Here is a 25,090-nt window from a genome sequence, read left to right as displayed (position 1 = left end):
TATTATTCACCACTTTAAAGTAATAATAACACTGGCCAGGTAGGTGTGTATTTCGATGCGCTAAATCCGAATTTAAGGTCCGTTTGGTCCCTACACCCCCTAATTTTTAGTAAATTTCAAAAATCCGCCAAAAATTGCTAAAAATCGTAAAAAAATGCGTTTATGCAAATCAGTTTATTTTTAAACTAACCACTGAAGTAAGTATTTCAATGTACTGAACCCAAGTCGAAGTTGGTTTGGCTCACTACCCCTAAGTTAATCAGGGTCTGGTCAAAGGCTTTCTTTGTTGTGTGTGTGTTTTCTGCGTGATGTTTTTATGTATAAATTCTATTAGAAATATCATATAAAAAATAAAAAATATATTTATTTAATTTTACCATTCAGGGTAAGGAGAAAATCTTACATTTAGATTTTAGACAAACCGGGATTAATAAATCTCATAAATGACATTTACTGCTACTTAAAAGTTCAATTCATAAGGAAAATTATACGGAGCTTCCACTTTATGCAAATAACATAAACAAAAATTAAAAAGTACGTAGGTACATAGGTTTAGTTACTACATTTACACAACAAATGTTTATCATAGAAAATTAAACGTTTTTGTCCCGATATCATGCCAAAGTCTCTAAAAAACTGGTCGAACTAGTTTTCTAATGTCTTTTATCAAAGACATTCGTCGTTATGGTTAATTTAATTAGAATAAAATTAACTAAAATGAGTTACCATTTTACAGTGATATTATTCCAAATATCAGTCCAGTATTTTAATTCTTTTTAAAAATATTGTTTTTAGTAGGAAGTCACTCAATACGGAAATATTTCAGGATACTGATCAGTGATGACAATTAAATTGACACAGGATTTTATTGATATATTTTATGATGATATTACAATTGACGCCACTGATTTCTAAATGATGTAACTATAGAGCCTAGGTCTTCTTTCACTTAGCAATTTGTTAGTACTGCTATTTTAAACCAGCCGAGGGCCAAAGCCAACATTTCCTATATCTATATTTCAATACCAAACACCCTTATGCTCTCATTTGAAGTTTAATTTTAAATAAAAACAGCATTCTGGATGACATCTCGAAATACATCCAAAACATTCGCTTTATATGCATCAAATTATACAATTACATCCGTCAATATACCTAAGTATAATTTTAAACTATTCCGATAAAGAAGAGATTATTTGTTTTTACTTAGATATGTACTATAGTAGATAAGTGTAAAAAAATATGTGTAATATTGAGTATACTTTAATTCTAGTAAGTATTAAATGTTAGTTGTAACGTTATTTAATTCACAAGTCACCGTTTACCACAACTCTGAATGTTGTGAGTCAATTACGAATCTAGTCGTTTTGAGATTACATGTTGTACTTAATTTTATTTATTGATATATATAATAAAAATGTACAAAACAGATTGCGCTGCTTAAAGAAAATGTTTTTATTACCTAAAAATTATTTTTATTTCTTATATACTTGCGTTCACGCAAGCATGTATAATTTGAAACACGCATCTACGTGACAAAATAATCCGAATGTGTATGTGTGGTTATAACATTTATTGTGTTAGATTATCTCTGTTAGTTAATTTTACTGTAAAAAATATATCTAAAAAATCTTGATGAGTATTTTGAAAAGATAAGATGGCGCAATCTCTTTTATACGTAAATGAAGATAAACATTATTAAAGGTTTAATTTATACTTGTGAAGTTTTTGCTAAATTGTGCAGTACTTTTATAATTTACCAATAAAATACTGTAGTTAGATATCTTATTGAATCCATATTTAAAATATATTTATATACTTAAAAAAGTACTATTAAAAAAAATTATACTATTTATGGCATTTTATTGCTTATGTAATGTGAATAATTTTCCAAGTGTAAAATGAACCTGATCGTAAAAATCTGTATAATAGTTATTATAAAGCCACTGTTAAACAATTCTGAATTTTATAATTCGTTTTTTTTTTTTCAATAAAAAAATTTGGAGATTAAAACAAAATGTTTGTTTGACTCAGGTTTTCTCTCTTTTCTCGTTTTTAATTTTTTTTAACCCTATAATTACAAATAAACAAAAACAAATTCAAACTGTCTCAACTGTAAATGACGGTAAGAGCAATATATATCCTTTTAAAGAATGGATAATACAAATTCCTGAATATTATTAAAAAATATATTTAAGTGTAACATTTAAGTCACTAAATATTCATTTATTAAATTTGGGTAATATGGAACAAGTAGGTACAAAAAATACTTCCAAATTCAATATCAATAAATTTACATTTACAAATAAAATAAAAATTTCATATATAAATGTCATCTCCGTTTAGGCTGTAATGATATAAATGTCATCATTTCATCATCATCATTTCAGCCTTTTGCAGTCCACTGCTGGACATAGGCCTTTACAAGTTCGCGCCAAAAAAGGCGTGAACTCATATGTGTTGCCCATAGTCATCACGCTGGGCAGGCGGGTTGGTGACCGCAGGGCTGACGTTGTCGCACCAAGACGCTGCTGCCCGTCTTTGGCCTGAGTATTTCAAAGCCACCAGTTGAATGGTTATCCCGCCATCGGTTGGCTTTGTAAGTTCCAAAGTGGTAGTGGAACTGTATTATCCCTTAGTCGCCTCTTACGACACCCACGGGAAGAGAGGGGGTGGCTATATTCCTTAATGCCTAAGCCACATAGCTTAAAAATAAATTTAGAATGGCTTAAAGTATAGAGAATACTAGATTTATAAATCAAATTATTACAATACCGTTGCAGCTAATAATGTATTATAACATTTAATTAGTGTTTTATCGTATATATAAAATTCTCGTGTCGCGGTGTTTGTAGTTAAACTCCTCCGAAACGCTTGACCGATTGTCATGAAATTTTGTATGCATATTGGGTAGGTCTGAGAATCGAACAACATCTATTTTTCATCCCCCTAAATGTTAAGGGTAGTCTACCACAATAATTTAAATAATTTTTAATAATAATTAATTAATTTTTTTTTAAATTTTAGATTCATTATTTATTTTTTATTTTATTATGATTTGGCGTTGAAAAATACATACAACCCTAAATTTTCACCCTTTACCACCAAACCCTATTTTTAAATAGCGTTTAGTGGCAAGACAACGTTTGCCAAGTCAGCTAGTAATATATAATTTTTACTAGCCTTTTGGCGCAGTTTGTAGTGACCCTGCTTTCTGCTCCGGGCGCTGTAGGTTCGATTCTCACCCCGAGTCTGGGTATAATATGTATTTCTTTACATATGTGGTATTTATACGTATGTATATCGAAAAATAAAATTAGCTATACCAGTCGGCTGTTACAGCTGTCTGTGTGTGTGTGTTGTAGATATTTATATATTTATAATTACATGTTGTCTTCTTATTGCGTTGAATTGAAATGTATGTGTAGTGTAGACTATTTCACATTTTACTAATTGGTTAAGATACTAAGCACCTCTTGTATCAAAGACTGTCTTCGTGATTGCTATCACATACATAATACCTAAAACAACAACACACAAGAATCTTCTAATATTCGTCGAAGTTGATTATCTTAAAATTATTTTAAATTTTTATACTGATAGAGCCCGAAATTGTAAAGATTTTGATGACTTTAAAAATCTAATATACCTTACATTATAAATATACCCTACCTTCGAAATGACAAGTGTATGAACACAAATATAACTTTATGTTACTGTTTAAGTTCTTTTATCAATAATTTATTTTTACAGTTATTTTTTGTTTTTAGTATAGATAAGTAAAAATTCACATATTTGTTTAAGATAATGCAAAGTAATTACGGATAGACGAAAATTTACGATTTCTGTCAGTACACTTTAAGACCGACCGTATTACCGATTATTTATATACTACCCATATAATTATAATTTATTTAAAAAAAAAAAGAGTGGAGAAGAAATGGAATGAAGTTTCGCGTCGAAATTTAGCTATTTTGAAAAGTAGAATATAATATTTGAAACAATTGAATGAATGTAAAATTCTAAAGTTGAGACGTAATTAACCTCTTAGAAAAAAAAATAGAAATATTTATGATTCAGGTACAATATGATAAACTTCTGTGAGAAAAACTGCGGACAACAGTACGAGTGAGTTTGACGCATATGTGTTTGTAATCGTTTTAACTCGTAAAAGACGTTGTCACTATTGGGAAAATAAAAAATATAGCATACTTATTTTTAATCTTTATTAACCAAGTAATATAAAAAAAAGAAAATATGTCAAGTTCTTTTTTCAAAATTCGACTTATCGAACACATTATACTAATAAAAATCTTTTTTTTTTAATAAATATTTAAAATCTACGCTAAAAAGTTTTTTTCTTTCATTGATAATGAATTGTGTAAAAATACATTTAAATGTATGAAAACTACATCCTTAATGCAAAACATACAACAATAATCAATTTATAATTCAAAAATGTATAACTGTTAAGTATAGGAAAAAAAAGACAAAAAATTATTCAAAGCTCAATTCGGTTCCCTTCAGATTTTTCTCGGCCCAATCATCGAATCTTCTCGAGAGATCGTCCGACATATAATTTTTCCAATCTCCAATTTCCCCTTTTCTAATAAACCTCAGTGAGGTTTGTTCTAAGTAGTTCTTTCCAAAAGACTTTTCTAGAATTGCCTCTAAGTTTACTGCACGATTAGTCTTCATATTCTGAAAGGATAGGTGATCGCATAGCTTGTAAACCTCTTCATCAGATAGGGTTTTGTTCAAGAACTTTGCAGTTCTCCTGACGACGTTTGGTAGATCACGTTTCATTTCTTCAAATTTGATGAAGAGGACATTTGGATCGTTGCGGCGGTTCCAAAAACCTGTGAAAATTTTGATTTGAGTCTTTGTTAACATTATGTTAATGAGTATAAAATACTTTTAGCTTTCTTGCATTTCGTTATAATGTCTTGCATAAATAGTACCTTAGATGAATTCTTTCTTTTTATTAAGAAGAAACAATCAAAACACCAAGTAAAGGATTTTAAGCTAACTGTTGGCATTAGTTTTCAGAGCAAAATATCTGTCCCTGAGCCAAGAACACAGTTAAATTGGCACTTAAAATAGGAAAGAATGAAAATATAAATGTCATACCAAGTATATGATTCCACACAGGTCCAAACGGCGCTTTGTCCCTCATAAATAGATCGCAAAATTCTTCAAAAGTACCCTTTAAGCCGTGAACCAGAGTGCAGTAATGGTAGTAGGAGACCACCATATCTTTTGGGTTACGGGATGTATATATCATCTGCGAGAAAAAAACCTTTGGCTTAAGATAAATTTGATAGCTATAAATTAATATGGATACTAAAAATGTCATCACTAATTGAACGCATAGAGTGACAATAGCAGCGTGCAGAATTTCATAGGTTGCTTGTTTTATTTTACCAAGACCAATTGGTGCTTCTAAAATCTATATAAAAGTGAAATATATTTATGTTCGCGCATATGTTACGAACGACTGCACTTCATTGATAAGGATTATATAAAAGAAAATATAGAAAAAAATGATACATTCAGGGAAAATAAATTAATATTTACAGTACGAATATTTACTAAATATTTTATTAATTTTAGCAGTGCATTTTAATTTATAGAATGACGCTGGATTATTAAAATAACATGCGATATAAGGTTGGTGAAAGTGATTCTAAAGTTAGTTCTTTGTACCACATAAAAATGTATAACAGATATTTTTTTGTTAATTTTACATAAATAACGAAGCTGGCGTTACTTTAAAATTCATAACTAACGCAAATAAGTAGATACTTCGTAATATGACAATAGGTATGTTTAAAAGCTCGTTATTCGTCTTTGGAGGTTTTGATTATGAATTTCAAAATAAGTTATAAATAAATATATAAAGCTACAGCTGCACCTTTTAGTTTCACTGGCGTTATTTCCAAACCCGTTAGAATAGCAGGATAAGTGGTAAAAGTAAAGTAAAAAGTAAAAGTAAAGTAAAAAGTAAAAGTAGCCTATCCGTTATTCTGGAATTCTGGATCTCCATATTGCATTTGCGTGAAAGATTAACAAAGATACATTCATCATTCTTCTTATAAACTTTGGCATTTATATTATTAGTAGGACTCACCTTCGGCTTAACAGAACCATCCTCGTTCAATATATCGATGGGCAACAGATCAAAGGGTAGATGACTACGTATGTAGCGCGGGTGTGGTAAGCGGTACTTCACGAGATCCACAGATGAACCCTTTACGGATTCATCGTGCCACTCGGCGTGACCGTCCACCATTATACACGATAATTCCACTAGAGGACATCGGATCTAGGAAAAATGTAATTGTTAACTTAGACACATGATACTTACATATAAGACTTAGAAAATTAACATTGTGAATGTCCAAAATAGAAAACGAAAACAGCAATTCAAAACGTTGAACTATATCTACATTTTATAAACATAATATAGTCATAGAATAATATCTATTTTAAAATATATATCTAGTATATTTTCGGACATATTGTTATACATTATTCACATAAAAAGTTTTCATTTCAAAGTACTGCAAAAAAATTTAAAAAAATAATATTGTCAAAAAAGTTTGTTCTAAAATTCCTTAATTGCAAACTGTATAAAATATGGTTTAGAAATTATAGTAATTTAATATTAGATAAGATAAATACAACTTTTTTAATTAAATATATAACGAAATTATAAGCCATTTGTAAATATTGGGTATTTAGTACGTATTTTTGCCAACATTTAAAATATAAAAGTTAATAAAAAAGCTATGTAACTAACTTGCTGAAGAGATTTAGCTCCTTCGTAGTCTAAATCGTGACCGATCAACCACACCATTTCTTGAGCCCATGTCGACCCTACAAAAATAAATTTCAACTACTTTTAAATATTTAAAATATTAGATTTTATAGAAAATAAAATCAATAACAAAAAGCCTAAAATAATATACAAAACAGTAAAATTTAAAAACAAATATCGGGCAATAATAAATAATATTTAAAAACGAATATTTTATATAATAAATATACAATAAATAATAAATAAAAACAAATATTTAAAAATAAATATCGGGCTTAAATTTTTTCCTCCAAAATATTTGAGCAAGTAGAAAAAAATCAACTCATTTCTATTGATTAAATAAATAAAAACTTTTGCGATGAATATTTTAACGAACTGTTTTTAAAATCCAAAAACAGATTTATCTAACAAATTTTATAGAATTATTTATCTACAAAACATTAAAATATTAATAATTATCTATTAATTTACTAACTGCCCGGATAGACTTCGTTCTGTCAAAAGATAATAGTATTTTTTTTTGTATATAAACCTTCCGTGGGCTTTAAAGAACATTAAAAAAAATTAGCCGAATTGGTCGAGCCATTCTCGAGTTATGCGCTTAACAACATTCATTTTTATTTATATAGCCTATCATACTTACCAGTTCTTGGATAAGACAGCATCCAAACATCGCTTTCCAAAACCTCCATATCCAGAATTTCCTGACCGATGGTCATATAATCAGCTGGTAGGACTACGTGTCCAGGGTTTATTTCAACCATACAATCCTTCTTTTCAAACATTTGGTCCAATTTACTCCCGGTCTCCTCGTCTAATTTCGAAAACGTCAATTTTGGGGTCGTCCTCATTTTTGATGCTTAAATTTCGATATTATTTTTAACAAATTAAAGACACATTTGGACTATTTCTTAAAGAGGAAAATACGTCTTATTCCTGCAAGTTAGGAAAGTGCAATGATCGCGTGCGGTGTATTACATCGTATGTTTTCCTCAACTCTCACTGAACAGGAGTGTTAACTTTCGTATTTTCTAGGAGTTATAGATACTGCACGCACAAAACAATACAAGAATTATTATATAAATATTGATATTTATTACTTTTATCAATATAGGTAATAATCAAAAATCTGTTGCTTATATAAGCACTTTATATGTATAAATTACATTTATTAATTGTTATAACATCTACGTTTATGATATTCATTCACGGCCCAGAACCCTAGTTAAATACTATTAATTTAGCCTACAATATTACTTATTTGCCGAACAAATACTGCATGTCTATGTACCAAATTTTGTAAGATTAGTGCATTCAGGCAAAAATACTTTTTACTTTCATAAGTCAACATAGAGCATAGAAATTTTTAAAAACATTTCTATCACAGTAGTAACATAAGTACATAATATATTGGCTGTATCATATCATTTAACTTGACATATAAAAAATTGTTAAGATTTGAAAATTTACATAAATATTATAAGCAAAATTTTTTAAGAATAAGTGGATCGATTGATTTCTGTTTCTTCCACTTGTAATATCTTAGTAAGAATTTAATTTTTAGTAATTTTTCTTCTTTTTTGCTTATGGTGTTACACATAGCAACACGACATTACAAATACTCATTTTCATAATAATCTAATTCAAAAGCAACAATTATAATAATAAAACCTATTATGAGAAATAAAGTATAAGTAAATAAATTGAGGTGCATATAGTGAGGCCCTGTATATTCGGCATTTGCTTCCGCGGGCGCTTCCTGTCAAGCAACTATTCCACTATTCCAAGCTATATCTACCTATGCGGTGCAACATTACAGTTATGCAATAGATGCATTTACAGTGCTGCATACATTTCATTTAAATTATATTCTAAGCTACCTATAATAATGTTTACATAAAAATATATATATAAAAATATATATATAATTGCATTGTTTCGTAGTTATGAAAAGAAAATGTAGATGCATAACTGCATTTACATATGTAAAGTGCAGTAGTAGAGTACCTATTTTATTTTTAGAAAAATTTTAAGCTACCTATAGCCATAAACGGCATACCAATAAGCAGTCTACTTATACCTACTTATGTATTACTCGATTTAATCGACTTCAAAATGTGTTCATAACTAGATTGTTTTTTTTTTTTTTAATATGTTTATTACGCGAGTATTCCGCTAATTATAAATAGATTTTGGTAATTCTTATTTTATTCGAAAGTCAGTGTTATGTGGTTCCACGGTCCGATGGTGTGTCATGGTCATCATCAGTGATTGATCAAGATCTGACGAGTAGTTTTTGAAGTTCCCTAACAAATTATAATTCTCATGATTATAATTCAGCTGTAACATCCGGAAGGATCGGAGCTTAATCCGCCACACTGCTCCACTACGTTTTTTTTAACACTGCATGTTTTATCAAATTACGAACTAAAGCTTATTTTCTCGAATTTCGATGGTGAGACAGATCAGGATCTGTCCTGATGAACTGATCGTGACTATTTTTCACTACACGCTTTATAAGTTTCATTAATATTTATCACATATGCTCTATAATGTTAATTTACGGCATTATCGACGGCCACACTCATTTTTCTAAATCAGCGCCCACTGCCAGGTTCGCGAGCACATCCTCAATAACGTTCGGATCCCTATTATGGATCGCCATTTTGAGGCTGTGCTCGAGGATTTGCCTACGGTTTGCCTCCACCCTTTTTGCCTTCTGACCAAGTAGCCGATTGTGTCGTCCTTGTCGTTGGTGTAATAGACACAGATGTTAGTGTGTCTAGTCTACCACGATTCGGAGCCTCTCGGCCCTCGTCTGGATAACAATGACGTTTTCACTCGTCTGTCCCTGTGCCTCATGAATGGTCAAGATTCTCGAACCCTCCCCGGCTCCGTATTATCAACGCCTTCTTCTCCTCTTGCGTGTAAGTCAGGTACAGGGTCTGGTCCTGTTCTGCTGGTATTCGTGAGCCGGTGAATCCTTCCATGCGCAGGGAGTGGGTGATCGGGCTCGAGCTGTTGATCCTGTCGTACACCTCACTGATACCGAAAGCAACGTCTTCTGGGTTTCGATGCGTGCAGCACAACTCGCACGAGATACCTACTGACAAGTAAGGTCTGCTGTACCGCATCTCGAACAGGTTTTCCCTGCCGATATACGGCAGCTGGTTTATGTCTCCGATGAGGACCACCTCCTCTGCTGCCGATAGCCGGGCAGTCATGATGTCTATGACTCCGAAATGATTCATAAGGGCTTCATCCACCGTTAGTCGGCTTATCTTAACGCCCTCACAAGAACCATTTGCCAGTATGGACGACATAGTGCGCACCTTCGTTTTGGCCTTATTGCCATAGCGGTAGCTCCACTGCGGGTTAACAAATATATTCTCTACTATGAGTACCAAACGATTACTATCAGAAGTCTACGATATCAACCGGGACCGACAGCATAACGTACGTAAGGCACGATGGGGAAACCCATTAAAACAGACTTCCAAATCTGAATCAAATATTTTTACAGATACAAATATCCATCTTGAGCAGAAATCAAACCCGCAAACCGCCAGTATTAGGCGCCTACACAGCACGTGAACCGTTATACCAGAACGATTGTTATCCGTAATAAATACGTATTTTATTTTACTAGTGGTCGCCTAGTAGCCGAAATTCAACGATAATTAAAATTTTAAATTAAAAGAAAAACAAAAAAGAATGAAAATAAAGAACATTTAAAAAAAATCTGTTTGACTTTGACAATCAACAAAAATGTATATGATATAACTATAGGTGTCAAATACATGGTAAGTAATGTGTGGAATGTGTTTTTTTTTTATTGATTTAAGATATTTTTATGCATAATTTTAAAAAAATATTAGCATTCTGCAGTCCTTCTCTATATCTATACATATGTATAATAAAATGGTAGGAAAGTCAAAACTGTACATTGAATATTTTTTTAAAAGAATACTTTGGGGTATAATCTACAATCCATTTCGAAGCCAAAAATATAGTTTTTAGAATTTTTGTCTGTTTGTCTGTTTGTTTGTACGTATGTCCGGGATAAACAAAAAAAGTACTGCATGGATTTACTTCAAATTTGGCACGAATATTTTTAAGAAGTCGGGTCAACATATAGGCTGCAAATTATCACGCTATCGCCTACGAGGAATGAGCAGTGAACCTTTATTTCTTCAACGCATTCTGTAACAACGTGTAATCTAACGACGCATATTTGAATGTTGTTTTTATGTTAATAACCATGCTATAAGCTAGCTTCGTACTATAAATAAAGCCATTCTGTAGTATATTTAGTATCAGCATTGCACCCATGCGAAGCCGGGGCGGGTCGCTAGTAAACTATAAATGTACGAAATTTCATACTCCTTCGTCCGCGCAATTTTCGTAAAAAGGGGTACAAAGTTTTTGCTTCACGTATTAAGTAATACGAGTATATAGGTAGATTACTTGTAGATATGAATTCAGTTTTTTTCGTTAGTGAGCAATACTCAGTCGTGAAAGATAAATTGTAAATTTTGTTTCATTATGAGGTATAAAAAGTAGGTAATCTACAAAGTGGTCTCAGCCAATTTGTAGGAAATTAAAAAGAAACTAAAACTCCGATTAACAAGCTATTTTATTTTTTGTGTCGCGACTAGACACTATTGAAAGATTTTTAAATATTTATAATTGAATCAATTAATAAATACAATTGATAAGAAAGATTAACCGATGACACTGAAGTAAATCGTTAATAAACGTAAACTTAAATGTTTCCGCGTATACAATTGTGTTACAACAGCTGAAAATATTTATCCGTAAATCTTCAACTTTCGATTAGATTAGAATTTGGAAATCCAGTATTAAGTTTCTAATATAATATATGTACTTAAAATTTTAGGAATTATAATGTAAATGATAACGTTAAATACATATTTTATTGAATCAATACTAGGATTTACTTACGCATTAACTTAGAAAGTCAGTTGACCCTTATTGCGGTTCGCGGTATGGCGCCATCGATCCTCCCCGGCTACATAATATTTACTTCCGCTATCCTGCCAAAACGTCAAACCAATGTATTGAAATTTTAAAACCGTAAACAAGTAATAAAAATTAATAAACAATGTCCAAAATGACAAACGTGAATTCTAGCTTAGCATACGAGATTCTACTTTATCTGAATTCCTTCTATTTGGGAATGTTTTTCGTATGTGAAATCGCTATGGGAATATTAAAAGCGATAAATGTATCATATCCAGAAAATGCCCTATGGACCGAGGCTGGAATATTTTGCGCGCTCTGCTTTGTCGAAGTGATACGTATTTTTCTAGGAAGACGCGGGAATTTAGCCAGTAAAAGTGAGTTATAATTGATTAAAATGAAAGGCCATTTTATTTATATTTTAAATAAAAAATATAATTTAAAAGTCTGTTTTCTTTTTATTTTCAGAAGTTCCTGTGTTTTTCTCAGTACTGTTAACAATTCCTTGTGCAGTTGGTGTATGTTATTTTCTCATATACCAAACATACATACTGAGACTTGAATACATATGGTGCGCTGTGATGTTAATGTTCCACGCATTGGAACTTACTTTTGCCATTCTATTCATTTTGACAGTGTGTAAAAACCAACAGTATGAATAGAACAGGTTTAAAAGTACCTCCTTGCCAAAGAAATACTAATTGCCAAATTGATTGCCAGATTGTAATCATTTTATTAACAATCGAAGATTTACATTAATATCCTGAGGAGAGTACTTTACAGTAAAGACAATTAATTATCTATTTTTTTAGATAGTTGTTTAAAAGTATTATAGAAAGCATATATAGTGTGGTTTTTAGGCTATAATGTTATGATAAACAAAATATTTCTAGTTAAACTGTTAAAATTTTCTTGTTGATTGAGTTTGTAATTGAGCCGCTTTTTTATGTATAAGCTTTAGTTATTTATATTAGGTAAATAGCAATCTACGTACATGTAACGTCCAATTAAAAAGAGGTTTATATACTCTATAAACTTAATTATATTGTTCATAACTAGGGGAAATAAAACTGTGTTTACTATTTCATTCTATATTCTTAAACTACAAAACTTATTATCTATTTATTCTGGAGGTGGTGTTAGGTGTTCGAGCATTTTTTGGCACTCTACTTTAGTAACTTTAAGGGCACATCCTTCCGGAAGATTTCTCTCAATATACTCCAAATATGTGTCACATGTTGACCCAGTGAGCCTTTGTAAATGTATGAATCTGAAGTATGTCCTTATTTCATATTGCACTCGGTGTTTTTTGTAGATGTGAACACATCTCAATAGTGTGTGCCTCTCTTTCTCTGCTTTTCTCAAAGCCCAACTACAAAATAAAATGAAATTTATACATACATATATATAGACTAGCCTATTGGGGCTGTTTGTAGTAGGCCTGCTATCTGCTCCGCGGGTTGGATGTCCGATTTTCACCTGAGTCTGGGGTTAATATTTGAATTTATTTATATATGTATTAATTCTGTGTATATTTATCAAAAAAAAACTAGCTATAACATTTGGTTGTTACCTATAACACAAGCATTAAGTTGCTTACCTTAGGAACAGATGACCATGTGTGTATAAGAAATTTATTTATTATTTATATATATGGTAATAGACATTAATAATATTAGTAGATCCAACTATTATTGTTACTAGAAAATTAAATGAAATTCTACTTTGAATTTATCAATAATCTGCCATAAAAATCCTAACTGTATAGTTAGGATTTTTCGCTTTAAAGATATGCCAACATCATAATACTAATAATAATATTGTTTGAAGAAATTTATTTTTTCTTAAGTTATATAACACACACATGGGCATCTGTTCCTATTGTACGCAACTTAATGCTTGTGTAAACAGGTAACAGCTGACTGTGATAACTTTTTTTTTTTTGATAATAATACATAGATATAATACATATATTAATATATAAATACAAATATTACATCCAATACAACAGGCAGGAATGGAACCCGCACCCTGCAGAACAGAAAGAAGGGCCACTACAAACTGCGCCAATGGGCTAGTCATTTTTGTTTTTTTTTAAAGTTGAGTAACAATAAATTGAAATTTAATTATTTTTAGATATTTATATATCTTGACAACATAAAAGTAAGGCTAATAGGAGTACAATAACAATAAATAAATAAAAAATGCTTCTGTTAAACAATCACAAATGTATGCCTTGTATAGGTCATGTAAAAACAACACAATCTCAACTAAAACCCTATGACAAATATTTGTATAGACCACTAACACATCAGCTATGTGCGTAACCACTGCGTCAACATTGTTACCTCACTATATACTACACTATGTTTGGTTATACCTTTTAGTAACTTCAATGCCTAAATTCGATGCAGCTGCAATACAAAACCAGGAGTAACTCAGAAGCACTGCAGGATCGATACCTCTCATCTCTAATTCAACTCTTTTGTATAGTTTATCTAATTCCACAGTATTTGGTGCTTCTTCAATGGGCTTAATAGGCGTTATTGTAGCCGTGGCGAATTGCCTATTTAAGGCGTTTTTATTTAGTACACTTCGCACAAGTGGTGTTGTTCGCCATAATCCCTAAAAAGTAAATATTAAAACAATTATTTAACCTATTAACAAATCGTTGGCAATTTGTTAAATTAAATGAGTCTGTCTATAACTTACTCTTATTGCATTCATTTTATTGAGTTTGAAGACGTAGAACGTTTTGTTTAGTCTACTAAAATATTTTTGTCTTTAAATTGTTGTTTTAAAAAGTAACCTTTATTTGAAGTTTTGTACCATTTCGGAATTGATTATTTAACAATGACAGCGTCAACTTGACAGTTGTTTTTTAATCAAACCAAAATCTAACATTAATCATGTACAAATATGTCTAATTCATAACTGATTCAGTTGTATAAATTATTTAATTTAATTAATACAAAATATTATACATGTTTACAATTCACAACTTAAGAACTAAATATTTAATTTTTTGTCTAATTCTCTATTTTGTAACCTCAATGAACACAACATTTTAAATAGAAGATAAACAATCGGGATTAATATTTAACGTTATGAAATATGTACTGACTTTTTAATTTTGAATAAAAACATTAATAAGGTATACTACTTTTGTAATTTTACTGTCACAAATTTCCGAACAACAATTAAGTTTATTTATTATTGAATTGTCACTGCCAAAAAAGTTGAATATAAATCAGCAGTGCAGCTATTTCAAAATAGGATTAATAAATTAAAATAGATTTTTTTTTTAATAAAATAAAAATGGTAGGACATCTAATGTTGCTAAAAATGTTGCATTACAAATTACATGGCAGACGAAGATCGAGAAACAATGGGAATTTGGAATTCGACAAACCGTCCAAAACCCCTTTAATTAAAAAGGAAATTAAATACTTTGACGATATTACAAATACTTGTAGAGTTTGTTTGAGAGAAGGAGATATCCCTATATATGGTAATGCAGTAATAGAAGATATTTCAAAAGATTTGTGTACGTTCGCCGAAATTGAAATCTGCGCTGACGACAGCTATCCAAAATTTATTTGCCAGGCTTGTAATACGCTTCTCCAAAATGCAATATTACTTAGGAAAACTGCTCAAGAATCTGACAAGATTCTACGCCAACCACATGAAAACAACGAAGACTTGATTATTAATGATGAATTTAACGACTTGGAAGAAAACGATGTGAATAACCAGTCGAGTGAATATTATTGCCGAAAGTGTGATTTGAATTTCGAATCTTTTGAAGAATACAGCGAACATAGACTATCAGAGGAACATGAAAATATGAGACAAACTTGCCCAATTTGTAAAAATTCCTATGCCACATTATATTTTAGAAGACACTTAGCATTACATAAAGTTGATACACCGTACATGTGTGATATATGTGGAAAGAAGTTTATTGTCCAAGGGCAGTTTACAAGACATAGAATGACTCATTTCTATAACCTTCCATTTAAGTGTTCCCTATGTCCGTATAGAGGGAGATTTAAGGAGTCACTGAAAATGCATATGCGTTCTCATACTGGAGAAAAGCCATATCAATGTAGCCAATGTCCGGCTAGATTTGTCAACAAAAGTAATCTTAACAAACATGTTTTAACACATAAAGGTGATCATGATTTTAAATGTGAATCTTGTGGTCGAGGGTTTTACACTAAAAGAGACTTGGATTTACACTTCAAAGTAGATCATACTGGTATTAAGGATCATGTTTGTAATATATGTGGAAAAGCATTCGGTTATCGTAAACAGATGATGAAGCATCAGCTCAAAGTTCATAAAAGGGAAAAGTTTAGGAGTGGACGTATGCCTCTATATTTGCAATTTGAATCTAAAAAAAATTCATCTGAATGATTTCATAAAAGATATTATGTACCTTGGGAAAAAATTAAGAAATCAATTTGATTAGACGTAAAAGCCCATGAATAGGCAAAATGGTCAATGATATGATGAATATGGAACATAATAGAAATTATTTATTAGACAGTTAGGGCCTGTTTCACCACTTATGGATAACGGTATTTGATGGATGATGGTATCCAACAGATAAAAGTTTTTGATATATATATTTCTTTTTTATTTTTATTAGGCATTTCTATTCGCAAATATTAATCTAACAGTTATAGTTTATTAACTGAAGAGAAACAGGTTCTAATGGCTTATTTTACCCTCGGAATAAGTTTTATCCACAGCCAGAGAAACTGGCCCATACAATGATACATCTTAAGCAAAAAAACTATTAAAAAACGTATTTTATGTTTTAAGGAATTACAATGAACAGTAGTAGACAATATAAGGCAAATAAAATTTTTTGAATGATATGATTTTTATTTAATTTTGTTAAAAATTATGAAACAATCTATTATTTGTTACATAATAACTGGTACCCGTGACTTCATCTGCGTAGAATTAGTAAGTACTTCGAGTAGCTTATTATATTCTCAATATCTATCTTTATGCCAAAATTCATCAAAATTGGTTCTGTAATATAAAAATCAATTTGTTACTACCAAATGTGCATTAGAAATATATTATCAATTTTTAATGTATTTATGGTTCACTATTTTGGCGATAATGATACATAGTCAGTCATAAAAGATATATGCTGTTACGGGCTTTTTTGTAGAACTAATTAAGATAAACATTTTTATTATACATTATATATGTATATACTCTAGTTTTTCAGACTTACTTGACAATTATCGTTATATTTTGGACAATTCATACACTATCTTTAAAAATAATAGCCTATGTGTTCTACTGTTTATGCTATATTATTGTAAACTTTCATTAAAATCCATTTGGTAGATTTTGTGTGAAAGAGGTACAAACATCCACACATCCATACATACAAACTCGCGTTTATAATATTAATTAATATATATAATAAAGCCATGGGAAGAGCGGGGGGTGGCTATATTCCTTACTGCCGTAGACACACACAGCCTCCAAATCTTATTTTAAGTCAATGTAATCATTAATAGGGATAGGCCTTCAGTACAGTCAATTAATCAAAAAGTATTAGTCAACTTAAATTACTAGAAAGAATACGTGCTAATTTTAGACAGTGCTAGTGTGTCATACCTATAAATTAGTCTACTAGTCTGTTGGCGCAGTTTACCGTTATGCTACGGGTGTTATGTGTTCGACTCCCGACTCAAGTCTGTGTGTCGGTGCGAAATATGTATTTGTATTTATATTGTAAGTATTATTTATATGTATTTATTAAAAAATAAAATAGCTGTAACAGCAGTCTGTTACCTATCAACAAAAGCAATAAGTTGGTTACCTTAGGAACAGACGATCGTGTGTGTATAGAAAACCGAACTGATATTTTTCAATTGAAAGAAAGTTACAGTTCTACTTATATATATATATATATATATATATATATAATACGAATATCCACAGAGACTCATTCAAGTATGAACAACAATTCTAAAATTGAAATATTGTCATAATTTCAAATGACAAGCCATCAAAAACCGATGTAGAAGTCAATTTGCTCTTCAATTATCGTAATGCACAGCAGACCAAATAACGGAAAATTCCATTGAACAGACGAATATTTAAGTTTTTAAATAATTTCTAAAATAATTGATTAATAAAGCGAAAAAATGGCGAATGAAGCCGAAGAAACTGTGCGCAAATTGTCTTTACATAAAGGTGTCATAGGAGTCATAGTTGTAAATGGTGAAGGGATACCAATCAAAACAACTTTAGATAATCATGTATCAGTACAATATGCGGGCTTAATGAGTGCTTTAGTGGACAAAGCGAAAGCTGTAGTCAGAGATTTGGATCCTTCGAACGATTTAACTTTTCTCCGCATAAGGAGTATGAAGAGCGAAGTTATGGTCGCACCGGACAAAGATTTTATTTTAATAGTAGTTCAAAGCCCAGCTGATTGACGACCTTGCCTTTCTGGAGTATGTTTCTTACGTCATTCATTTATTTACTTATAATGTTATAAAATTATCGTAAATAAAACTACAATTAAATAAACGAAAAGATTTATTTCTTTGTCACTTAGTAACTAAAACACAGGAATGAATTACCACCGATTGCTACGGTTTCCAAATCCTCGATTTCGAAAACCGCCTCTATTCCCAAAATTATTATTTCCGAAACCATCATTACCGCCGCCTCTGTTATAATTTCCTCGAAAACTACCTTGACTAAAGCCACCTCGGATTCCAAAACTGTTATTTCCATCGTTATTACCAAAATCGTTATAATTGCCTCCAAAACCACCTCTACCTCCGAAACCACCTCTGTTACCGAAAGCACCTCTGTTACCAAAACCACCTCTGTTTCCAAATCCACCTCTGTTTCCAAAACCACTATTTCCAAACCCATATCCTTCATTTTTTGGGCCATTAGTACCCCAACCGCGGGTACCCCTCTTAGCCCCATCAGGTCTAAAGGAAAATGTTGGCACATCGCGCTGTATATTGTAATCTCCAGCGTCCATAACGCAAAGTGCTTTTACACAATTTAAAACCTGTAAAAGAATTCAACACATTTAGAAAAATTTGCTATTGAAAAAAGGTATAATTAAAACCTTATTTGCAAAGGCTAAAACCATTCTATAACATAGACTGCTATTTTTTAACATATCTACTATTTCACACATTATCTTTATTAAAATTTTGGTTATTAAACTTTTTTTTTATAATCATAGTCTAACGAAGTCCAGTAGACAATTTTTGAATATCACATCAAAAATTGACCGCTCTAGCGGGATTCGAACCCGCGTCTCCGACTGACCGTGTCGGCGCTCTAGCCAATTAAGCTATGGAACGATGTACCCGCTAGAGCGAAATTTTTGATATGATGATTTTTATTTTCGGTTTAAGCGAAACCGTGGCGCCGTCTATAGTGAGTTCTTTACAGAGACCCATAACTATTCAAAGTTTCATATTACAATGAAAATCTTTGACAGGAGACGACACCATGCTATTTGTAATATGTACGATTTTAATTTGTGTTACCCACACATTAGGAATTCTAAACATTTTTGAATATCACATCAAAAATTGACCGTTCCAGCGGGATTTCTTTTTCATCTTTAGTGTCTGTGGATAAGTGCACAGGTGCCACGGCGCCCTCTAACTTTTGCTGTCGGTTACTTGAGCCTCATACTCTGATTGTATCTCCGATAAATTTACTTTAAAATAACAGTATCAGTACATATATTATATTTATATGATTTAGAGGTAACTTACTTTTTGTTCCTCAGGTGAAAAGTGCAAGGCAGCATCTGGTTCCCGAGCGGCTCTCTCTACTAACAACTCTATGGCAGGTCTTAACGCTGTTACCAATGCGGCCGTTTTTGGTGACATTTCGAAGTTAAGCCAGTTGTCTAAACGGACCATGTTATCAATCTGATAAAGAAAAGTTCGTATTAAAAATGAAAAGTACACAAAAATGTTTATTTTATAAGAAATATATATTTCAATTATTTTATTTTATATATTTATTTATACAAGAAAAGTATCCAAAATATTGATAATTAACATTAAAAAAAAATACGTCATGTAAGGATAGTAACACAATGAAAGTCCTCATATAATAGAAAAATTCCAACAGTTCGAACATACCTACAGAGCATTGATTTAACAATAATAATTCTAAACTAATGATTCCAACTATGATCAACCTACATGAATGATTTGGGTTAGGAAATTGTTAAGTTAAGCTTATAAAGAGAAAAAAGTGCTAAATTCATTACTTTACTGTTTGAATTGGATAGATTATACTACAAAACATTTACGATAATATGATTTACATATATATTTGATACATTAATAAAAGTATGTTTTCTCATATAATAAAAAATGAAAACATACCCATTCAACTTTCCTGCTACCGAAAAGCAATAAATGAAGAGGAGCCACCATAGTAGTTTGTTTGCAACTAATAGCTCTTGTCCTAACTTTCTCACCAAACACAAATAAGGGCGATGGAAACTTTTGCTCTTGGTTGCTACAGTTCACCGATGTCTTGTGAATTAAAGCTGGTTTGCCTTCCGTTGTCAGTACCTAAAAAGTAAATTGTGTTCATTATTTCTCTACTATTCAATTTTACGTAATATTTATTTATTTTTATACACTTTATATATTTTAACTATGTTATACTTTGTTAATGGTGATGATCGTTAAAGAGACTTTATTATTAACTAACTATTGTTCGCAACTTTGTAAAAATTATATTCCATGCATTATGCTATCAAAACAAATGATTTTTCCTAATTTTTGCAATATTTTTCATTAATTCTATGGTCTGATGTGATGTTAAAATAATACTACAAACAATTAAATTTTATTTCACAAACCTTCCTCTTTCCTTGATGTACGCACACGTTAGGATACAAGCCCATACACAGCAGAGCTATAACTAGATCTAAAACTGGGTCTTGTACGTTAGGATTCCATCTCTGTGGTACACAACATTCTTCGGGGAAACCAACTGATGTAGTCAATATATCTGTAACATTAATTCAGTCAGTTAATAATCGAATTCTTTATATAAAATTTATTCAATGAATATAAATATTATCTGATTTAAAATTTATTACATTAAGACACATTGTTTTTATTGTGTTATTAGACATATTGTCGCGTTATAATGAAATGAAAACTTTTATTTCGCCATATTGTGCTTATATATAGACACGATCGTCAAATAAAATCTACATTTAATTACAAAAACAAATATAAATGACTTTTTAATATTAGGTACATCATTACAAACATAGGTAATGTGTACCATGTTTTATCCAAAAACCTCAAGTTTACCACATGTCCCTACCCTTATCTCTATATAGGGAATGTTTTGCTTAATATCGATGATATGGGGGCCGGAGGGGTCTAGACGATGGTTACGTCAGCAATATTTATTTATTATTTCTGAACAGATTCAAAATATATATATCAATGTTCACATAAGCATAGGGTTTAGGGTTTTGCTGACTTTCGCTGACAAGGTGGAGGATGGGGAAAAAAATTACTAAAATTCTGTTTACGTAATACTTGAATAACCCCATAGGAGACTTGCAAAATATCTCAGATCATATAGGAGACTTACACAATCACAGACTTTTTAGTTCATTTTAGATTAGACTCAAAACAAAAGTATCAAAAACATTCTTAACTCACTTATTAGTTGATATTTAGCCTCGCTAGTGACTCGAAGCGTTGTTAGTTGTACTCCTTTCCATTCGCACCATTGTATTTCTGCGTCTTCGCCCTTAGCGCGTTCTCTTTCCCACATCTAGAATGAATACAAAGACTTATTTATATCATTAGCTTTGCCCCGCGTTCGTTTGAAGAAGAAACGCCCTAAAATGTTTTTAAATTACCTTTGATTTTACATTATCTTTTAAATTGTGAGTCGTAATTAAATACCGTAAAAGACAAAGTTTATCTTCATACAATTGCCTTGTTAGTGAAGTGTTTTTTATTCGTAAGGATTAATGTCTGTCTAATAAATAAATTTCATTTACTGTGATTATGAATTCGTTGCAAAGTTATCTTAAAACTTTCTTTAAGATATACATTGAAATCAAAGATGTCAAGGACTTTTAATAAAGAATGTATTTTTTGGATAACGATTTATATCATGTCTTCGCAAATAACAAATATTTTTAAAATACACTTGATTGATAAAAAAGGGTTATAATGAATAATAGTTAAAAGATAGAAATATGATGTGGCAGACTTTTTTTAAAACTTCATTGGCGATTATTATTTCGACATGATTTTTGGGAAGCTTTGACCTTAAACGATTGCGTAACGTAACGCACGCACGAAAGCCCTAAAAAAACTATTTTTTTCCCATTTTCGTAACATTTGTTATTAATGCTCAGCTACTATTGGCCTTATGTGATGTTGTACAGCCTATAGCTTCGGGAATAGGACTATTCAACACAAGAATTTTTCAAGTAGTCCCTAAGATACGTTTAAACAAACAAGACGGCGTACAAAAATATTAAGAAATTCAAAGCTGGACCACCTAAACCTAGAAACTTGGACAATTATAAAACATATACAATTTGAAAAAAAAAAATAGATGATGCAATATCAAAACATACTGGTGGAAATCGTCTAACAAAAATTAATTTAATTATTATATCAATAATCAACATTTAAAGTTTTAATTTCTATACTATGTACATATTATTAAATTGTACAAACCTGGAAAGCGTTAAGCATAGCCACGTGATCAGAAGCCCGTTCCCCGGCAAGTGCTCTCTGATGACCACTTAACCGTCTCCGTCCCTCTACTAAAAATATTTCTGGGAAAGTTGTAGAGTTGGCCGCCATTGTTGTCAAAGCATCACCCACACCTAGCACGAAGCCTAGAACCATCATCTTGCCGAGACGAGGTTCTGAAAATAAACTTATAATTAATTTGTAGACCAGATTCGTTAAACAGACCAATTTTATAACTGAATTAGTGTAATCAATCTTTTATAATAACTATAATGCTAAAAAAATTTAGAAAGCATAAATAGAACCCAATCGAAAGATTTGTAAGTTACTGTAAAAAAATGAAAAAATTAGGTCTGAATCATATGCCAATAATATTTTAAATAATGTTATCAACACAATTATTAAATATTGCAACATTAAAAAAAAACTTTTGTTTGAATAAGTTGAAAATTTTAGTCAATTATATACGATTGCGATTCCACTTAAAATTAGTCAATAAGATTTGGTTCATACAATTAGCCTGAACAAGTTGTTATTTCACATAAAAATTCAGTGGCAAATCTATTCACGTAATTATTTGTTATTTTTAAAAAGCAATACGGGGTACGGAATTAACCAAGACCCAGGCCAAACATATACATATAATTGTAATATTTTTGGTCTGCACAGAAAAAGTCGAAAGATAAAAATGCCAGCAAGACATAAAAACACAGTATTCTCACCTATAGGCAACTTGGCGAGTATAGTCCCGAGTGGAGTGAGGGCGTCGTTGTTGTCAAGGCATCCCAACTCCCGCAGTAAAGCTTCAGCCTCGATGACAGCGTCCAGTGGGGGGGGCTCCGGAGCCTTCGATAGGAAGTGACCGATGTTGCCCAGGCGGAGGAGCTTGATACTGTCACAGAAATATCACGTTGGAACATCTTTATCATATATCATAGTCCAGTTAAGTTAGCCTGGTGTAATAGAGCTTGTGCCGTGTCGACGCCTAAACAAGGTTGCGGGTTTGATTCCCGCACGGGAGTTGTGTTTATTCAAAGATTTATTTTCATTCTGGTTTTCTGTTTTTGTAGGTCTCCCTACCGTGCCTCGGAGAGCACCTTAAGTTGTCGATCCCACTACCTGACAGCGATCGTTACTCATAGTAGGAAATATAGACGCTAGCCCGCAGTCGAAAAGCGTGGTGGATTAAGCTCCGATCTTACTCCTACATAGAGAAAGAGGCCTATACCCATCAGTGGAATGTTACAGGCTGAATCACTATATGGAACATTGTTGTTATGTGTTTTATAAAATGATGTTTTATAAACATCTCTAATTATTATAATGAAACAACTTTCTCGGATTTTATTACAGTTTATTAAGTTTTTTAGATGCCACCACGGTGCCGGGAGGACCATGTAGTCCTCCCCCCATACTCCCTCCCAACCGTGGTTGCTGTAAAGTATCCGAAATATCAGGCATTTAAATAACTTGATTAACGCGATGCTGTGTGGCTACGGTATTAATGAATTTAGCCACCCCTTCTCTTCCCGAGGGTGTCGTAAGAGGCGACTAAGGGATAATACAGTTCCAATACCACCATGGAACTTATATAGCCGACCGATGGCGGGATAACCATCTAACTGCTGGCTTTGAAATACACAAGTCGAAGACTGGCAGCAGCGTCTTCGGTGCGACAAAGCTAGCCCTGCGATCACCCAACCCGCCTGCCCAGCGTGGTGACTATGGGCAACACACATGAGTTCACGCCATTTTAAGCGCGAACTTGTGGAGGCTTATGTCCAGCCGTGGACTGCAATAGGCTGAAATGATGAATCGCGATAAAATCCGAAAAATTTGTGTCATTATAATGAGTGATTGCGTAAACATAAGAAGACCTCTCATCGTCACCTCAGAGCCAGCTCGTGCAGCGGCGTGCGGAACATCTCGGCGGTCTGGTGCTCGTCCAGGCGCTCGTAGCGCGCGTGCGAGCACAGCGTGAAGCACACGTAAACATAAGAAGACCTCTCATCGTCACCTCAGAGCCAGCTCGTGCAGCGGCGTGCGGAACATCTCGGCGGTCTGGTGCTCGTCCAGGCGCTCGTAGCGCGCGTGCGAGCACAGCGTGAAGCACACGTAAACATAAGAAGACCTCTCATCGTCACCTCAGAGCCAGCTCGTGCAGCGGCGTGCGGAACATCTCGGCGGTCTGGTGCTCGTCCAGGCGCTCGTAGCGCGCGTGCGAGCACAGCGTGAAGCACACGTAAACATAAGAAGACCTCTCATCGTCACCTCAGAGCCAGCTCGTGCAGCGGCGTGCGGAACATCTCGGCGGTCTGGTGCTCGTCCAGGCGCTCGTAGCGCGCGTGCGAGCACAGCGTGAAGCACACGTAAACATAAGAAGACCTCTCATCGTCACCTCAGAGCCAGCTCGTGCAGCGGCGTGCGGAACATCTCGGCGGTCTGGTGCTCGTCCAGGCGCTCGTAGCGCGCGTGCGAGCACAGCGTGAAGCACACGTAAACATAA

At 32.5% G+C, this 25,090-nt stretch overlaps 6 protein-coding genes across 6 annotated transcripts in view; 3 read left to right on the top strand and 3 right to left on the bottom strand.

Moving 5' to 3' along the window:
* Positions 1 to 4,331: 4,331 nt before the first annotated feature.
* LOC123665273 (luciferin sulfotransferase) lies at positions 4,332 to 7,671 on the bottom strand. Its single transcript, XM_045599600.1, has 5 exons — positions 7,464 to 7,671; positions 6,803 to 6,879; positions 6,131 to 6,325; positions 5,131 to 5,284; positions 4,332 to 4,859 (listed from the first exon to the last, which is right to left on the bottom strand). Exons 1-5 carry the CDS (start codon positions 7,669 to 7,671, stop codon positions 4,498 to 4,500), a joined length of 996 nt encoding a protein of 331 aa, XP_045455556.1. The 3' UTR covers positions 4,332 to 4,497.
* A 4,274-nt stretch (positions 7,672 to 11,945) lies between these two features.
* LOC123665091 (transmembrane protein 216-like) lies at positions 11,946 to 12,887 on the top strand. Its single transcript, XM_045599436.1, has 2 exons — positions 11,946 to 12,180; positions 12,272 to 12,887. Exons 1-2 carry the CDS (start codon positions 11,946 to 11,948, stop codon positions 12,463 to 12,465), a joined length of 429 nt encoding a protein of 142 aa, XP_045455392.1. The 3' UTR covers positions 12,466 to 12,887.
* LOC123665090 (28S ribosomal protein S10, mitochondrial) lies at positions 12,879 to 14,694 on the bottom strand. Its single transcript, XM_045599435.1, has 3 exons — positions 14,516 to 14,694; positions 14,184 to 14,428; positions 12,879 to 13,175 (listed from the first exon to the last, which is right to left on the bottom strand). The coding sequence occupies exons 1-3, from the start codon at positions 14,528 to 14,530 to the stop codon at positions 12,926 to 12,928; spliced, it is 510 nt and encodes a 169-aa protein (XP_045455391.1). The 5' UTR covers positions 14,531 to 14,694; the 3' UTR covers positions 12,879 to 12,925.
* Positions 14,695 to 15,024: 330 nt separating this feature from the next.
* Positions 15,025 to 16,689, top strand: LOC123665089 (gastrula zinc finger protein XlCGF17.1-like). Its single transcript, XM_045599434.1, has one exon. It carries the CDS (start codon positions 15,122 to 15,124, stop codon positions 16,220 to 16,222), a length of 1,101 nt encoding a protein of 366 aa, XP_045455390.1. The 5' UTR covers positions 15,025 to 15,121; the 3' UTR covers positions 16,223 to 16,689.
* Positions 16,690 to 17,874: 1,185 nt separating this feature from the next.
* Positions 17,875 to 18,379, top strand: LOC123665290 (dynein light chain roadblock-type 2). The gene has a single exon (XM_045599612.1). It carries the CDS (start codon positions 17,986 to 17,988, stop codon positions 18,277 to 18,279), a length of 294 nt encoding a protein of 97 aa, XP_045455568.1. The 5' UTR covers positions 17,875 to 17,985; the 3' UTR covers positions 18,280 to 18,379.
* LOC123665289 (dosage compensation regulator) overlaps positions 18,365 to 25,090 on the bottom strand; it is a 32,832-nt gene continuing 26,106 nt past the window's right edge. The window contains exons 17-23 of the mRNA XM_045599610.1: positions 23,307 to 23,476; positions 22,567 to 22,760; positions 21,529 to 21,643; positions 20,706 to 20,857; positions 20,221 to 20,412; positions 19,597 to 19,755; positions 18,365 to 18,872 (exon numbers count right to left, since the gene is read on the bottom strand). Of these exons, the coding sequence (XP_045455566.1) occupies positions 18,423 to 18,872; positions 19,597 to 19,755; positions 20,221 to 20,412; positions 20,706 to 20,857; positions 21,529 to 21,643; positions 22,567 to 22,760; positions 23,307 to 23,476 (1,432 nt within the window). The 3' untranslated portion in view covers positions 18,365 to 18,422. The remainder of the gene's footprint in view (positions 18,873 to 19,596; positions 19,756 to 20,220; positions 20,413 to 20,705; positions 20,858 to 21,528; positions 21,644 to 22,566; positions 22,761 to 23,306; positions 23,477 to 25,090) is intronic.

The sequence above is a fragment of the Melitaea cinxia genome, chromosome 23 (genome assembly GCF_905220565.1).
Source record: "Melitaea cinxia chromosome 23, ilMelCinx1.1, whole genome shotgun sequence".
Lineage (NCBI taxonomy): Eukaryota > Metazoa > Arthropoda > Insecta > Lepidoptera > Nymphalidae > Melitaea > Melitaea cinxia.
The sequence above is the reverse complement of the archived record's forward strand: the minus strand, read 5'-3'. Positions and strand labels throughout refer to the sequence as shown.

What these genes read in the sequence shown, in the direction of transcription:
- LOC123665089 (XM_045599434.1), top strand. Translation starts at nt 15,122, where the DNA reads ATGGTAGGACATCTAATGTTGCTAAAAATGTTGCATTACAAATTACAT.
- LOC123665273 (XM_045599600.1), bottom strand. Translation starts at nt 7,671, where the DNA reads ATGAGGACGACCCCAAAATTGACGTTTTCGAAATTAGACGAGGAGACC. An exon ending in GAGCTAAATCTCTTCAGCAA is followed by an intron (nt 6,326 to 6,802) that starts GTTAGTTACATA and finishes CATTTTTCCTAG; the next exon opens with ATCCGATGTCCTCTAGTGGA. An exon ending in TGTGTGGAATCATATACTTG is followed by an intron (nt 4,860 to 5,130) that starts GTATGACATTTA and finishes AAATTTTCACAG; the next exon opens with GTTTTTGGAACCGCCGCAAC.
- LOC123665091 (XM_045599436.1), top strand. Translation starts at nt 11,946, where the DNA reads ATGTCCAAAATGACAAACGTGAATTCTAGCTTAGCATACGAGATTCTA. An exon ending in CGGGAATTTAGCCAGTAAAA is followed by an intron (nt 12,181 to 12,271) that starts GTGAGTTATAAT and finishes TTTTATTTTCAG; the next exon opens with AAGTTCCTGTGTTTTTCTCA.
- LOC123665090 (XM_045599435.1), bottom strand. An exon ending in GGCATTGAAGTTACTAAAAG is followed by an intron (nt 13,176 to 14,183) that starts GTATAACCAAAC and finishes TTTATTTTGTAG; the next exon opens with TTGGGCTTTGAGAAAAGCAG.
- LOC123665290 (XM_045599612.1), top strand. Translation starts at nt 17,986, where the DNA reads ATGGCGAATGAAGCCGAAGAAACTGTGCGCAAATTGTCTTTACATAAA.